The sequence below is a fragment of the Micromys minutus genome (genome assembly GCF_963924665.1).
Source record: "Micromys minutus genome assembly, chromosome: X".
NCBI classification, from domain to species: Eukaryota; Metazoa; Chordata; class Mammalia; order Rodentia; family Muridae; genus Micromys; species Micromys minutus.
Genome location: NC_137970.1, coordinates 53,265,889 through 53,282,175, shown reverse-complemented (window position 1 = coordinate 53,282,175; position 16,287 = coordinate 53,265,889). Strand labels below are relative to the sequence as shown.

Here is a 16,287-nt window from a genome sequence, read left to right as displayed (position 1 = left end):
TTAAAGGTAATGGTTAATTGCTGAATACCAATGGGAATGATCACAGCTACCTTCAGTAAAAGAAATCTGACTGGTACCATTTTCACTGAGGTGATTGGCAACATCTTCCAGTCTAGGTGGCTTGGAGATGTTGTACCTATAACAGCCACTGGGAGGATGAAAAGGACAACAGATTGCTTCTTGGACAATGGAGTTTGAGTGGAAAATATTTCCAGGATTCTGTAATCCATATAACATTTTATTGGCAGAATTAGATGTTTGTAGATATTGCCCATTGCAGTCTTCATGTAAGCCACTGTTTGGATTGATGATGCCCCTGGAGGATACCATGGGGACTTCCATCCTGAGTAGGGGTAAGGACTGAGAACTGTTGAAGCCTGGTAGCCTTTCAGGAGTAGGTAATACAAAAGGTTGTGGTCGCCAATAATTAGTTGGACAAATTCTGTAGCAGAAGGGTACATTGACACTGTGCAGGTATGTCTCTGGATAGGCCATCCCAAAGGAGCTTGGAGGCATGTAAACCATAGGTGGAGAACAAGATGGAGAAAGTAAGGAGTTCAAAGGAGAGGGAGCTCCTCCACTAGAGGTCACTGGAGATGAACCATTACTTCCACCTGTGAAATGACAAGTCAGGCAGAGAACAATGAACCTGATTTTCCTGCTGAGCGAGTAATCTTATCTGGTGCCATTTCTGTCCCATTCTTGGAGTGGTTTTCTTTGCAAGTTCACAGTTCTTTTAGCTTGGGAAAATATATTTATATTCCTCTGACTAACCTGGAATGTAGTTATCTCTACTACTGGAAGTACTGCTGCTGCCTCACTAAGACTGTGTATCATACACTGAGCATTCACTGTACTTTATATTTTGCCCAAGAGTTAAAGAAGCCCCATATATAATTTAGCCAATAAAAGATTACATATAAAAGCTAACATTTTAATTTTTAAACTGAAGAAGATAATTTATTGTTTGGGGATTTACAGATTGTTTCAGCATAAAAAAACAAGTAAATATGAAAATAATTTTATTGGTGAAGAACATATTGACAATAACATTTTATATGAAAAGAAGAAATGGGGAGATTTCCCTATCAAGAATTGAAGACAGTGTTTCTAGATAAGAAACATCATGATGAGAAGGGAAGTGTTCACTCAATGGCATTTAAAATCTTTTATTGTTTAACATCATGGTTCTCAACCTGTGGGGCATGCCCCTGTTGGGGGTCACATATCAGATATTCTGTACATCAGATGTTTATATTATAATACATAACAGCAGCAGAATTACAGTTATAAGATAACTATAGCAAATGAATGAATTTATGGTCAGTGGTCATCAAAACCTGAGGAACTGTATTACAGTGTTGTAGTGCTTAGGAAGGTTGAGAACCACTGGTTTAACATATAGTAAAATTATTATATGGCACAATAAAAATCTAAATTCTGAATGTTACTTTTTATAAATGTTTAGTCAATTATGTACGACTATACTTAATGAAGTTATAGACCTTTATTGATAATTTTGTTATTTTTCTTGAGTATACTTTCATATAAATATACACTAGTATTTTAGCAGCAGAGTGACAAATATCTGTAGTAAAGCAGTCTAAAGTTATTTTAAAACTAATGCTCCTCTCCAGTTTTAGAGATGATGAGGTTAATGATATTTTACGTGAGCAATTAATAGTCATTTATGTCTTTTTTAAAAATTAGGTTATTTAATATGTTAAAAGTATGTTGCCTGATGTTGTCAGTTAAACTCATTTATTCAAGCAACTGTTCATAGTTTCTATGCTGCTCACTAAAGTACATCATTTCAACAAATAATTATACTTAATTTCTTTACATTATATTCAATAAACTTTTGAAGAATTTGAGCAACATATACATAAAAATAGCCTAGATTCTTCATATAAAGGAATGAGATACTATGGAATCCATGTATGATATATGTATGATAAATGTGTGAGGTAATTCAATAAATGAGATAACCAATATCTACCTGCAACATAACTTCACCATCTCCCTTAAATTTTCAGTTTCTGTCTGGCTTTGCCTCTTTCTTTCCTACATAATAAATATATATTGATTGTGAACACACAATTTTTTGGTATATAATTATCCCCTTGAGTAGAATATGGTTTAAGAGTTATGCCTTTTGTTACTGTGATAATATCTAAAAATAAGACAAAAGATGAAAAGGTTTTCTTACCTTGTGTGTCTGCAACAAAAGTTTTAAAATCCATAGTGAAAGAAGGCCTCCATGGGTAAGTCTCTAAAAACCCATCCAATACACCCCTAAAATAGAGATATTTGCTTTTTAGTAATGCCAGGAAACATTTTGTGAATATTATAATTCATATAAACTTGTCATACTTTATGAGGGATAATCTGAATTATTAGTTAGGGTCTCATAAATGTCTGTAAAATCCACACTAGTAGCTAGGGTGTGACTACATTTCTGTAAGCTTCACAAATCTATACTACACAGAATCTTAACACTGGATAGGAGGAATATTAGAAGAAGGGATAGTTTGGGATCCAAACATTGGGTTAATTTTCTACCTGTCAAAGTGAAAGCTTCTGAGTCTCTGATTCACAGGTACACTATCTTCAATTCTCATAAAAGAGCTACACAAATACTCTGTCTGATTGCAATTCTATTTACCTATTATTTTTAGTAGTTATTAACGGGGCTACATAAATATTATATTTTATTGATATGTTACTTACCGGTTTCTCCCAGGATCTCTAAATCCTTTGGCAAAAGGATTCCGGTCAATTTTCAGTTTGGTAATCTACGAGTTCAAAAAAAAAAAAGACAAAGAGAAAAATGCAGCCTATGTTCTTAGCAACAATGCTGCCACTATAATGGGGTACTTTAAATAAATATGAGCATGTAGACAAGTCAGAATTAAAACAAAGTTTTCCATTGCCAACTAGTCCCCTTTGCCCTGATCTTCTGTTTAACACAAGAACCACACAACTTTCTATCAGTTAAGACTGAAAAATGTTGTTTAAAATGCAAACCATACAGTGCTCTCACTTCTATCCCAATATACCAGTGGGGCCACTCCCAGTTACTGGGGTCAAGACAGCTTTACCTGCTGGTTCTGGTAAGCTGTCACTGTAGTGAATTCGGTTTCTTTAAAGGAGAATGTTTTCACTCCTTCACTAGGAAAGGACTGAAGCAGGGACAGGTCAGTTCTGCTGTCCTGCTCCACCACGTGCACACGGGGTTTGTACTTATGCATGGACTGCAGTATGATCTGAGGAAGAAATGGTTAAATGCCGTGTTAAATACCTACTTCTCAACACCGTTGGTCCCCACTTTATAATAACCACCAGTGAAGACACACCCAAAAACTAGCTATAGGTATGCCAGGAAGGACTTTGTTGTGGGCTTTGGCCCCCATCAAAACCCTCCTGACCGAAGTTCCACAGGAAGCCACAACAGTGACACTGACACTATGAAACATATTCCATATCCTGTGCTCAAATGTGGATGACCATGTGATATGGAAATCTCACGAGGACCCGATCAACTGGATCAACTGATAGGATCTCTCTGGTCAGTAACTGATGTTCCCAGATATTGCCAGAAACATAATATTCCACACCTCCTAATCCTGGTTCTTTTCTTCTTCTGTGGCTGGCACAAGACTAGGTTGACAGGGCCCAAGAAGGAGTGTACCTAAGGAGAAGACTCAGCATCTAGGAAACCTTTGACTTCTGTAACATCATCAATATTGGATCTTTATCAGTGGCACAGAAGCCAGAGACCTGGAACCAGAGCAATGACTCACTGCAGGGAACATTTGCAAGTGTAAATGTGTGGACAGAGGGATACACTGCTGGGCAAACTACAGCTTCCAAGATGAGATGTTTGCTGTGCCTTTTTTTTTTTTTTCTGTTGATGTTTGTTGCCTGTGTGTTTTATTTTGGGGAGGAAGATTGCAAGAACGAGAGGCTGCTGTGAAGGGACTAGAAGATGAGCGTGTCTTCCGGGCGTGATGTAAAACTCACAAAGGATCAAGAAAACCTGAACATAGGCAGGAGCGAATGCCAATGTCAGCAGGTTTTGAAAACTTCCTGGCTTCTCATTTGCTCCCCTGCATCCCCCAACATATCAAAGGTAATGGATGTGTGGACTCTAAGGAAGGCAGAGCCCCCTGTGTTCCCTAAGAAAGCCAGACACCTCTATGAAGTGTTCCCTCCCATCCCCCAGGGCAGAAGACCCTCTCTCTAACATAAACTGCTCTTTGCTTTGGGGTCTTTGAGCCGTTACGCTCCCTGCAGTCAGTCCTTCTGGGGTCCAGAACTCAGATTAGAGGAGCCCTTTATGGGCTCTGACTTACAGATCCCTGAAGAGCTTGGTTCCCAAAACATTAAACACTTAGAAAGAAGAGCGACATCTTGAGGACTCTCTGGCCAGGAGCCTTGGCACTTACCTCCTCCAGGGGAAACATTGTGCTCACTTACATGGCCCTTGTCATCCATCTCATTGTTGGTGAGTTTCACTCGATCAAAAGAGATGATTTGACGCATCCAGTTTTCTCCTGAGCAAGGGGAGTCCGGGTGGACATAGAATCTGGGAGTGATGCCCGAATGGTCAGTATTTCCAGCTACCATCCACTGTGAGCTGTGATACACATACCTGAGGGAAGAAAAAAATGAGTGGAGTGTGGCTTTAGGCTCAGCCAGCACAAAACAGAGGTATGGGAGACTTCAGAGTTCTCTACCCGAGCCTTACCAACAATTAAGACGCTTATCCCCAAAGCTAGTAAATAAACAGATCTCACTTCATTTTCCGAAGAGTGTTCAAGGGCAACACATGAACAGATGAACGACTGAACAAAGGAAGAGTAAATGTGCATATGCCATCACAATGCAATGAAATGTGCTGTCCTGGTCAGTAAAAATGGCGTGGGATATCTGAGTCCAGTATTTCTTCGCAGAAACTGGAACAGGAATCAGATTTCTTTTCTCATTGTAGCGATGCCTTAAAAAGTCCATGAATTTCGATCGAGGGAGAAGCGTGAAGAACGAAACAGAGGGTGAAGCACTGTGTCTGTCAGTCCTGCCCACGCTTAATAGTTTTAGTCAAAGCCCATTTTTGCTAAGAACCCCTTTGCCAATTAAACTTCACAGCAGAAAACTCCAAAGGAACCCTGCCCAGAACGTCCTCCAGGCTGATTTTTCTGAACTGTTTCTGATCTCAAACTGTGTTTCGCTCTCAGCACTCCCCAGCGAAACTAGCGCCAGAACAACTTGGAAAAACAAGCAGTTGCTTCTGTTTCCCAACCGAGGAGGTTCCAAGTTGCCAGAGAGTTGCACTTTCTTGCCCTGAGAAGCAGCTAAGCCAGATAGGCTCCCCTGCAAGAGCCAGGCACCACAGGAGCCCAAGGTTGACTGCACACAGCTTACTTTGGGCTGTTTTCACATCACCCTCCCCTTCACTTCCAGAGCTCCCAGTCAAAGCTTCAGCGGAGCGGAGCTTCTTAAGCTGCTAGCTAGCTTGGAAAGGCTCTGATCTTCAGAACAATTTGTACCTATTTGATCCAGCCTAATCAAGGGCTTCAAGAGAAAAGCATAATAGAATCCTGGCACTGTCTGAATCCTGCCATCCCTTCACGTAAAAATCTAAAAGGGGGACAACAGGTGGGCAAATCCTGGCCCTGATCCTAGGAAGCTACCACTAGGTTTCAGCAAATGAAGGCAGCATTTGAGAACCGGTTCCCAGAAGCCAGCGTCCACCTTGAGTCTAAGACATTTCTTTCAACAATTTTTCAAACTGCTTGCCTACAGGATGCCAGAGTCCAATTCAATCGCAGTTTACATATCTAAGACACAGAGTTGGTAGGCAGAAGGTACAATACAGAGCCATTTACCACCAACTTCCAGGAGGGGGGAATAGAAAAGACCAGCTCTTCCTTCACTTTGAACCCAGATTCAAATGAGAAAATTCAGCTATCAAAATCCGAGGATGAGCAATCCTCTCTCCTCATGATGAATACTTAAAGAAACAAAAACCAAACCAAAACAAAACCCCAAAACATCCTTCTGTCAGGTGTCAAGCTGCAAGACAGGTGCTCTGAATGAATCTGTGTTCTCAGCTCCTTTACAACTTAGCTATGCAAACCGGAATATCCCCATATCTACCAAGTTACCGATAGCGTTTGGAATCCACCGGTACCACGTCCAAAAACACATAGTACTGCTTCACAGGGTCCATCCCTTTCACCTTGATCCGAACAGAAGGAAACATACGTCTGTAGGGAAAACAAAATATGGGTTTGAATAGAAACAGGAACATGAGGTGGGATATATTAAAGTTTTGAAGGAAGATGAGTTGTGGACAAATAAAGTCAGTACTCTTCCCTTTCCGTGATGGTCTCTGGGAATAACATTTGTTATGCAAGAAAAAGATGGTTGATTTAATAAGTCTGAGATTTCCTAGTGGTGCAGAGTCTCATATAAGTCCCCATCTATGACCTCCCAAGTGATACTAAACTTATAAGAAAGAAAGTAGGACAGGAGAAGTTTCATTTCTTTCCTGTATTTAGAAGAAGGGTGTGTAAAGTAGATTTGTAAATGGTTGAAATTAGGAAGAATAGTCAGGAAGCTGCCCCATACCAAAAGGTGAGTTTGTGGAAAGGCTGACTTCCTAGTGGTCTGAGCCAGGGATGGTGGATGGAATACTATTTGCTCTGCTTACACTGAGAGGCTGGCCACAACAGTTAGAAGTTGGAAGGACTTCTGGCACTTGCCTGCCTACATAGGTCTGGATTTTTGCATACAACACACGGGCAGGAATGGAAAGAGTCCTGGGAATAAAGATGTATCAGGAAAGAGACAGGGGTAGACCATTTAATGCAGCTAGGTACTTCCCAGAGCAATAGATTAAGTAGTCTGTGGCTTTCTAACATCTGCCAAGGAATGGGAAGGGGGAGGAGCTTCACATTACAAAACCTGGTTTCTCCTCCTCAAGTGCCTACTGTGTGTGATTCAGGAAAGTCACTGGCCCAGCTGAACAAACCTGCCCGCCTTGGTAATGATCATCTCCGTGCCAATGTCGTGGAATCTCTTCCATAGGTCAGATCCCTGAAGCTCCACTTGGATAATACTTTCTTCTTGGAGACATTTTTGGCTGTTACTCTTGTTGTCAGAGCAGGAAAATACAGTTTTTGAAGTTTCTGTCTTGGGTCGTTTTTCTGCTAGACAGGGGATTTAAGAGTTTGGGAGACTGTACACACCCTTTTCTCAGGAGACTATCTTTAAATTGATAGACGCCATCCCCCCCCCCCAAACCACCCCCAGGAACTCTGAAGTATAAGTTCCCCCACAAAATCCTTTGTGATTTCTTAAGGAAGAGATGGGGAGGGGAAGCAACTTGCATCCTGTAAAAAATGGGACAGTTAAAATTCTCTCTACCCGACTTCCATAAACTCAACCTGAAGCTAGATTTTCTTGGGCTTTTGGGGGACACCCTGCTTCTTATTGAGAAAAAAACAGCCAGATTTGTCTCTTAGAATTTTGTAAGAGGTGTGTGGATCACTCCTCTAAAAGCAAGCGGGACCCTCATTTTCATTGCAAACAAACCATAGCACTTTCGGTGAAATTCAGACTCTGAAATCTGTCCTAAAGTCAGGTGGCTAATGTGTTCCACAATCCAGAACCCGATTTGTGGGGCCGGTCATCCCAGGATATCCTTGCCGCCGCTCAAAGGATAAGATCCGATTCAGCCGCGCACAGGAGAGAAGCGCTCAGAGTAACGGAGCTGCTTGAGTGTACTTACCAGGCTGCTGACTGTCCCGAGAAGGGCAGCTCAGTATCTCCTCCCCTTCCTCTATGAACTGCTCCTCCTGCAGCTCAGGCTGTATCTCTTCTCTTAGGTCTTGAGTTTTTCTTTTGCTGGGTCTCCCCATCAAGGCCTCCACAGAGAAGGCGTGCGCTCGAGAGCTCAGAGCCATCCCTGGAGGGGAAGAAGTGAATGCGTGCTGCAAAGTTTCAACCTGAGCTAGGCTGGGGAGGGAGGGGGAGAGGGAGGGCGCAGATGAGAGAGGCACGGGAGGAAAAACTCCCCCCCCCAAAATCTTAAATCTGAAAAACAACTTTTATATCCACACTCAACAGAAAAATCTCCCCCTCTGTTATATATGAATATATTTTTATTTAAATAAAATAAAAAGGAAGAAAGATTAAACTCGAGTCAAAGTCCTAATGAGGTGTAGTCTCCCTTTCTTTTTCTGTTCTCCTCCCTTGGAGTGGGCACCCATGTACCATCAGTCCTCAAATCCTTGATTCTGGGACCCGCCAGAAGCCAGAGATTGGCAAATGCTGGCCTTTTAGGGAGCAGACATGCCACCAAAGGCGGACTCATTCCCAAAGTGATTGGGAGATACTGTTGTATCCAACTGAGCAAATGCCCAGCCGGTCACAACCTCCATTGTTTATTTTGGAAGCTGTTGAAAGTAAGAAAGCACTGTGAGTGACACTTCAGAGTCTGATAGGGAGGAGGGGCTAGGGGGTGCTTGGAATGGGGCTCCAGATAGGCGGCAGGAGGGAAGATGAGGAGGAGGCACAAGGTTGCTGTTTTACATTAAATTGTAAAACTCTAAGACATGTGAAATAATTGCATATGAGGGGCCACTTTTCTAAGAAAGAGCAAATATTACTTAACAAGACTCAGATGAATGGATCTAGGAATTTTTTTTTTTTTTGTCCTCTCCAGTAACCTCACTTGAAACCCAGAAGAGAGTTCAAGCTTTCAGAGCTATGTAGTTAGGTTATTAAACTGGTAGTATTGGTAAATATGCCCATATAACCTCTTTATCTTAAGGGGAAGGCCCAAGCAGTGTCAAGAGAATGAGTCCCAACACTACAGCCAAATATTAAAGCCAACCTGTGACTTCTATTCCTGCTTCTGCAGGACCTTCATACCCTCTTCAGATTCACACAACCAATATGAAAACACAGCCTAAAGTCTAGAGGCAAGTCAGAGCCTTTGCTCCCAACTGTGTGTTAAAAATGTAAGTGCTGAACTATTGAATAATTGGTTTTAGTGTCTTCTGACATACCCTCATGGGTTGGCTTTTGCTTGTCCTTAAAATCAATAACATTCTTTATTCTCAGAAAATACTATCATCACCATTTCCAAGGAATACTGTTGTCTGCAATTGTGAGACATGTTTGCCTGTGTAGTTGACATTTGGTCACTTACATTTCATCAGAAGTAGGACATCACACACGCTTAGACTCTTGTACATTTGCACATTTTAGAAAATGTCTGTTCTCCTTTGATAGATTTAGTCACAGGGCATTGGAAGTTAATTCAACTCCAGTTACAATAGGATGGAATTTGAATGAACTTACAATGTTTTAATACCAGGGTTTAAGAATGAATGACCTTCAGTGCATTTTTTTAAAGCTTCAGCTATGTAACTGAAAACCTAGATTTTCCATGACATGACTATTACAGTGGTGGTGGGTCATTCAGCCTTGGGGATGGGGCATCCTTAGACAACTGAGAATAGTTTAAAGTACTCTAAAAATGTTGGATGCCAAAGTGAAGACTCCCTTTCAGCTTAATGCTGCTGAAGGTATGATCCAATATAGAGATGGGAAGACACTATATTTATCCTAGGGATACAGATTACTGACAAGGAAAAGAGAATTCCAGTATACAAAGCACTTGGGTTGAAAACATACAGAACTGGATATAATCTTTGCCAAAACTCATGTATCTCTCTTTCTTCATCTATTAAAATCCAGAGGAAAATATTTATTAATTCTTAGCATGTATACACACACACACACACACACACACACACACACACACACACACATATATATATATATATATATATATATATATATATATATATTCATTCTTATCTAAAAGACACAGTTCAGAAACAGATAAGTCAAGAGTTATTGGTTAATTTTATTCTGCTAACAACCATATAACATTTGAATTATTCTCTCTTTGATACTTTTCTTGCTGCTTTTGAACTTTTTATTTCTCAAAGGCAGGGCAAAGGAAAAACAGGGGAAGCTTTGCTTAGTAGAGTTTTTGGAGAGATTTCTGTAGGAGTTAGGTAAAGGATGTTTGTTACAATGTCAGCTCTATTATTTCACGCTGTCTACCCTGATATGATTTCCTTTAACCAAGGAAATAGCATATCTTGGAATATACATTTCTATATTACAAGAAATGTCTTCAGTAATATTTATTATATGCAAGTAATTTAGTCATCCAGAACATTCTTATTTGTGTAACCTAAACCTTTCCTATTCCTGTTTTAGTAACTATCTGATGACATTACACTGAGAAAAAAAATGTAGCTCTGCCCCTCCTCAAGTTTACCGGACTGGTGTGCTAGTAATTTCCATTATGTTATATTTACAAGATTTAAACATGGCAGAAGCAGCTTTGCTACCTGCACATTTGCTCATGTCTATAGTTGCTGTATAGGAGGATGTGGGGTGTGTCAGGAGGCTTTGGGGACAATTCATTATGCTTTGCCCTATCTATACCCAGAAATCTTCTTTCTGTAGACTGTAGGTTTAATCCAGAAACACATATAATTCTTCAAAATAGATTCTCTGACATTGCATGGAAGGGAAAAATATAGAAAGAAGATTGGAGACTTAAATATGTATTTAAAGGCATAGGAGTTATTATGATTCTTTGTGAATAAAGTATTGTTATCTAAAACTATAGAAAAGTAATCTGTACCTGTATAAAGCATTGTAATACATGATTAATAACTATAAACAGGTACATTATTAAAGTTTTATAACACAACATATGGAATCATTGCTTCTAGTGAACTGTAAGTATATAAAAAATATTCAAAAGGGGCTCAGTCTACCTAGAAGAAAAGTATCCTGGGTTTTACAGTACTTAGTAAAATGTTCATACCAAACCTATATGTGGAGATGTTTTAATTCCTTCATTAATAATTATTTCAAATGTATCTGTAGTGCGTATGTAGGTCTCTTTATTTTCATACAAATACCATACAATAAAATTTAAATTTGGAGGCTGACTAAAAACGGATTGTTATTTTTTGGCAGAAGCACAAGCAACTTCATAATGGAGATTGTTTCCTTCAGTTGTTATTCTTTCTCAATATCCCCAATCTTTCACACTCCAAAATTAAGATGGTTTATGTATATACAACCTTACTGAATGAGAACCAAATATAAACTCTTTCTCTTCATGACTTTTTTTTAAGATCTAGAATGAACCCCAAGAAATATACAGACAAGAACTGCCATATATGGTCTGCCACCTCATACCATTTGTGTACCTGAATTTAACATTTTCTGAGTCTACATTACATGAAATCATCCTTATTTGCCACTTGCTAAATTACATGAAGCAGGAAATCATCCTTATTTACTTCTACAAGTTTCCAATTAATTTGCATCCCTTATGGACAGAAGAAATTCTGAAAAAAATACATTCACATTGAGAAGGATTCTGGAAGATCAACTTGATATCTAGGTCTTCCTTTCCTATTGCTTTTACGACAAAAGTAGCTTTATGAATAAGGACATCGTGAGCTATTGAATCTCTAAGGATTGTAAAACCTCCAACACAAGCTAGAATTTTAGATGAGCAATCTGAGTTTCTACAGGGTCTCCCAGGATTATGGTAATAAAAGGGATAAAGCTGAAGCAGTAAGAAGACAGACCTTGGATTAACATTGATCTAGTTGAAAGTCTGACTGCACTGCCTTCTAATTGGCTTACAGAAGTCTTGGTTGGCATTAAATTAATTTTCCTTGTAAGCTTTTTCCTATTATATTGCCATCAAGAGCATGTTTCTGAAAGAGAGTAGATATATGAGAAGATAAAGCACAATAATTTGTACAAACCACTTAGCACGATGCCTGGATCAACATCATAGAGGTAAGAAAAGTTAATTCCAAGAACATGTTAATTTTTGAATTAGCTATACATCTGCACATCCTTTGAGTCCATATTCTAGAAGGAGAAAAGATTCAGGTCAATGTCTAATTTTGGGTTAAATCTTATATCAAATTCAAAAGGTCAGATATGTTAAGGCTAATCATTCTTAAATCAATCAATTTTTAAATAATTAAAATTAATGAATGAAACAAAAATATTGCATTTGGATTCTAAAATTTCGTAGTAAATATGCTTAGTAGAACATTTACTTTGATTTTATTAATTTTGCTTTTGTAATAATACTTTTGGTATTCTATCAATATAATACAAGTACATATTCTCACATATTTGGTAAATGATAAGGCATTAACATATTATTGTGTTCTTACTCCAGGGATTTGAGGAAACTGCCCTAACTACTATTAAATAAAGTCTCACAATGGATCCTTTAGTTTCTGATTTGCATTAATTTGGTATGATCTCTTAAGTTCTGTAAACTTATTAATATAACAACTGAGTTAGGCTAGCACATGAGTTGTGAACGGCAAACATTGTTAACATTGTTCCTAGGGAGAGTTGGAGAAAAAAGAGAAGGGAAATAAATTCTTATCTTTACTAGTTGTGTTCTTCTCTAGGGGAGGAATGGAAACATTAGCTGAAGGAAACATTATTGTATTAAATTTAATTCTATTTCATTGCCATCAAATACTGATGATCTTCTTATGATAATAAGACATTAAGATTAGGCTAATTACTTTTTCATACTCAAAGCTATATACCTCTTTTTCCAATTAACTCATAACTTAAAGCTACTCGATTTTCTTAGTTGTTTGTTGGCAGTTTTGTCCTCAGAACTGTAAGGATAAATTTATTCTTCCATAATTTCTGATAAAGACAAGGGATAAGACAAAAGAATAAAATGAACACACAGAGTGGTCCTATTATATAGTGACCTGAGTAACTTCCAGCATAGATATGGTCTATTTACTTTAGTTTCTTCAGAAGCAGTCATGGCATACATAATTATTAACTGTGTATTTTACATTTTTTAGCCCTCACTCATTAAAAAATCAAACTTTAGTTAAATCTATAATTTTTATGTTACCATTCTATTGCTCTATTGGTACTATTATGATAATATATTTCGATTGTATACATGTACCAAAATATCACCTTGTATTCCATACCTATGTTCAATTATTTTATTATTGCAATATTGGAGTGTGATGTCAAAGCTTATGTCTTAGCTTTTACAGGGCCCTGTGTTAAATCCCCAGCACCTAATCAAATAAGCAAACAAACAAAATTACAAAAATATTAAAAACATGGCCATCCTGGGTCACTTAAAAAGAAATATGCCATGTTAAGTGAATTACTTGAAGATACTGTGAGGAATCATTTCTCTAAACTAAGTGAAAACATGCTTTTATAACTGTGTTCCATATGCCTTTTAACCAAATGATATCCCAGGTACCAAAAAAACTTCATTAATAAAACAACAAAGGTGAATGTGAAGAGTTATATTATAGGAACCTCTGAAATGAAACAAGAACATTCTCTTTGTATTTACCATATTTAAATTACTAAAAGAAGAAAGAAAAGCAAAATCTATGGTTATGTGTGTTGCCAATAGGATATCAGCACTGGAACCTATGCCCAGAAAAAACATCACTACAATTATTGCTGACTTAGAATAGTTTTAAAAATTACATCAGTAAATCATCTCAGTTAAATGCCTGTGACTTCTCAAACTCTGTTTCTTTGTCTTTAGCCTAATACTTGACACACGTGTCATTATCAATAAGGATGATAGATAATTGGAACATTCAACTACATATTTTATGATAGTGTATCCATAATTGTTTAAATCTTGTTTGCATATTGCTCATGGAAGGGATGGCTATTAATTTTTCAATGCAGTTATGCAAATGACATTTAGGTAAATAGTTGAATCATAGGGCTCAATGTGCTAGTACTTTAGTAAACATTAAAGCAATTGATGTCAATATTCACAACTGATTCCAGATAGTGTGTCAGATATATTTTGTCACACGAATATGCATTTTGAAAATATCAGTCTAAACTGACTACTCAATATTTTGGCTGTTAAACATTCTTTTTATGTTTTCCCCTTTTATAGAAAATAGATTGTTTTCTTATGCAATATGTCTTGATTACAGTTTCCCCTCCCTCTACTCCTCCCAGTTTCTCCTTACCCCCTCTCATCTGGAACCACTCCCTTTCTGTCTCTCAATAGTAAATAACAAACAAACAAAAAAACCCACCAAAAACAAAAAATAGGATCATAGAGATAACAACAAAACAAAATAAAACATAGTAAGATTTTAAAAACTCACACCGAAGTTTGACAAGGCAACCCAACAGAAGAAACAAAGCTCAAGAGAAGGCACAAGAACCAGAGACCCACTCATTTGCGTACAGAGGTCCCATAAATACACTAAATAGAAGCTATAAAGTATACCTTTGAACAAACAACTCTAAATGAGATGTCTCTATCAAATCTCTCCCCTCAAAACTCAGGGAATCCTGATTAAGAGGTGGCAGAAAAAGTTTACAAGCTAGGAAAGACAAAGGGAAACAAGAGACCATGTCTCCCTAAATAAACTGAACAAAGTTCATATGAACTCATTAAGACTGAAGCAGAAAGCATGGGACCTACATAGGTCTGTACCAGGTCATCCGCATGTGTATTCAGTAACTTTCACTGGTAGGCATATACAATTTCATTTTCTTCTTATCCAACAGCCATCTGTTTGACCTGTCTCTTTAACTAGAGTATTTGCTTTCAAAAGGTTTAATATTATCATTGTTTTTGTTTAACGCATGTGTGATTGTATGTGGGCATCTGCATGTGAGTGTAGGTGTTTGTAATATCCAGAAGGAGAAGTTGACTCCCCTAGAGCTGGAGTTACAGGCAATGGTGAGGTGCCCCATGTAGATGCTAAGAATAGAATTCAAGTCTTCTAAAAGAACAGGAGTTGTCCCTTAAGGGCTGAGTACAGTCCTGACTAGAGAATCTAGTAAGTAGTTTTAACTCACTTTTACTTTTTCTGATAGAAGAGAAAAATCTGAATAGTTATTTGTGTTTGTGTCTCTGTATGCTGTGAAAATTACCACAGATTTTTATTTAGAATATGTATGAGGGCATCTGTAATGTTTTATAAACATTTTCTTGATTTTTTTTTCTTGTCTGTAAGTTCTATCTACCTCTCACACCAGAAGAGGGAATCAGATCCCATGACAGATGGTTGTGAGCCATCGTGTGGTTGCTGGGAATTGAACTCAGGACTCAGGACCTCTGGAAGAACAGTCAGTTCTCTTAACCTCTGAGCTATTTTTCCATGATGAAACCTTTTTCAAAAAAAATGTGATGGTGACTTTATGAGATACAAAATTTCCGTCTTTGTTGTGGGAGTTGTACTAATTAACTGAAGTCACTAGAATAAAGGAAACAGGAGGAAAATAATGGCCGTTAGAGGAATGTCTCAGTTTGAAGACCCCCACTTTGTTTTTTCAAGTACGCCAGAAACAAAAACAGCACCCTTAAGGATGCAGTGAGTACTGACAGACTGCCCAGAGTCTCCTCCACTTCTTTGTCTCTCATAGTTGCTTCTGTTTCTATGTTTGCTTTTCTTTATCTCTGTTATTTGTTACTGGATTTGAGTTTTCTACTTTGGCTTTCTTTATGTCTCTTACTTTCTCTCCCCCCCCCTCCCTCTCCCTCTCCCTCTCCTCCATCCATTTTTCTCCTTCTGTCACTTCCCTAATATATTTTAATTTTAGTTTTCCATTCTTTTCTTTTCTTTGTATTCTTTACTCTTTCCTTTACTCTTTCAATAAGAGACAGAAGAAATGGAAATGAAGGAACACATTGCAAAGGACATACAGTAACCTCTATAATATTCCTTTCACTATGTAGTACCTTTTACTAATTCAAGGAAGGAATATCTGCTGTATATTCTCGTTAGTTGGAGGATGGGGATGAGTGTGTGTGTGTGTGTGTGTGTGTGTGTGTGTTACAGTTACTGTATCTGAATAGAAGGTTTCCAGAGAAAACAGGAGCAAATAAAAGAAATCTAAACTCTGCTGCCCCTTGTGGGCTCAAGTGAGAACAAAGAGGATCAGGGGGACAAAAACAACTTTCTGGCTCAGCAAGCAGGAAATTGTGTCCACAGACTTCATCCATGTAACACCACTCAATATTAACAATCTTCCATGTTAGCAACCCTCTCACTTCTCAGCTAGGCACAAGCATCTGTTCTTACTCCCAGGCTCTGTAAACTCACGTTGTCAATCCTAACTTAATGGAGGCAGAATGCCCTCTGCTTCCGAGCCATTTGTCCTAGC

At 38.2% G+C, this 16,287-nt stretch overlaps 1 protein-coding gene across 1 annotated transcript; it reads right to left on the bottom strand.

Annotated features, from left to right (window-relative positions):
- On the bottom strand, nucleotides 1–7,970 carry TBX22 (T-box transcription factor 22; the record flags this gene model as incomplete). Its single annotated transcript, XM_080910546.1, has 8 exons — nucleotides 1–614; nucleotides 2,210–2,295; nucleotides 2,731–2,795; nucleotides 3,102–3,266; nucleotides 4,480–4,654; nucleotides 6,168–6,269; nucleotides 7,037–7,211; nucleotides 7,796–7,970. The coding sequence occupies 8 exons, from the start codon at nucleotides 7,968–7,970 to the stop codon at nucleotides 1–3; spliced, it is 1,557 nt and encodes a 518-aa protein (XP_080766672.1).
- Nucleotides 7,971–16,287: the final 8,317 nt, after the last annotated feature.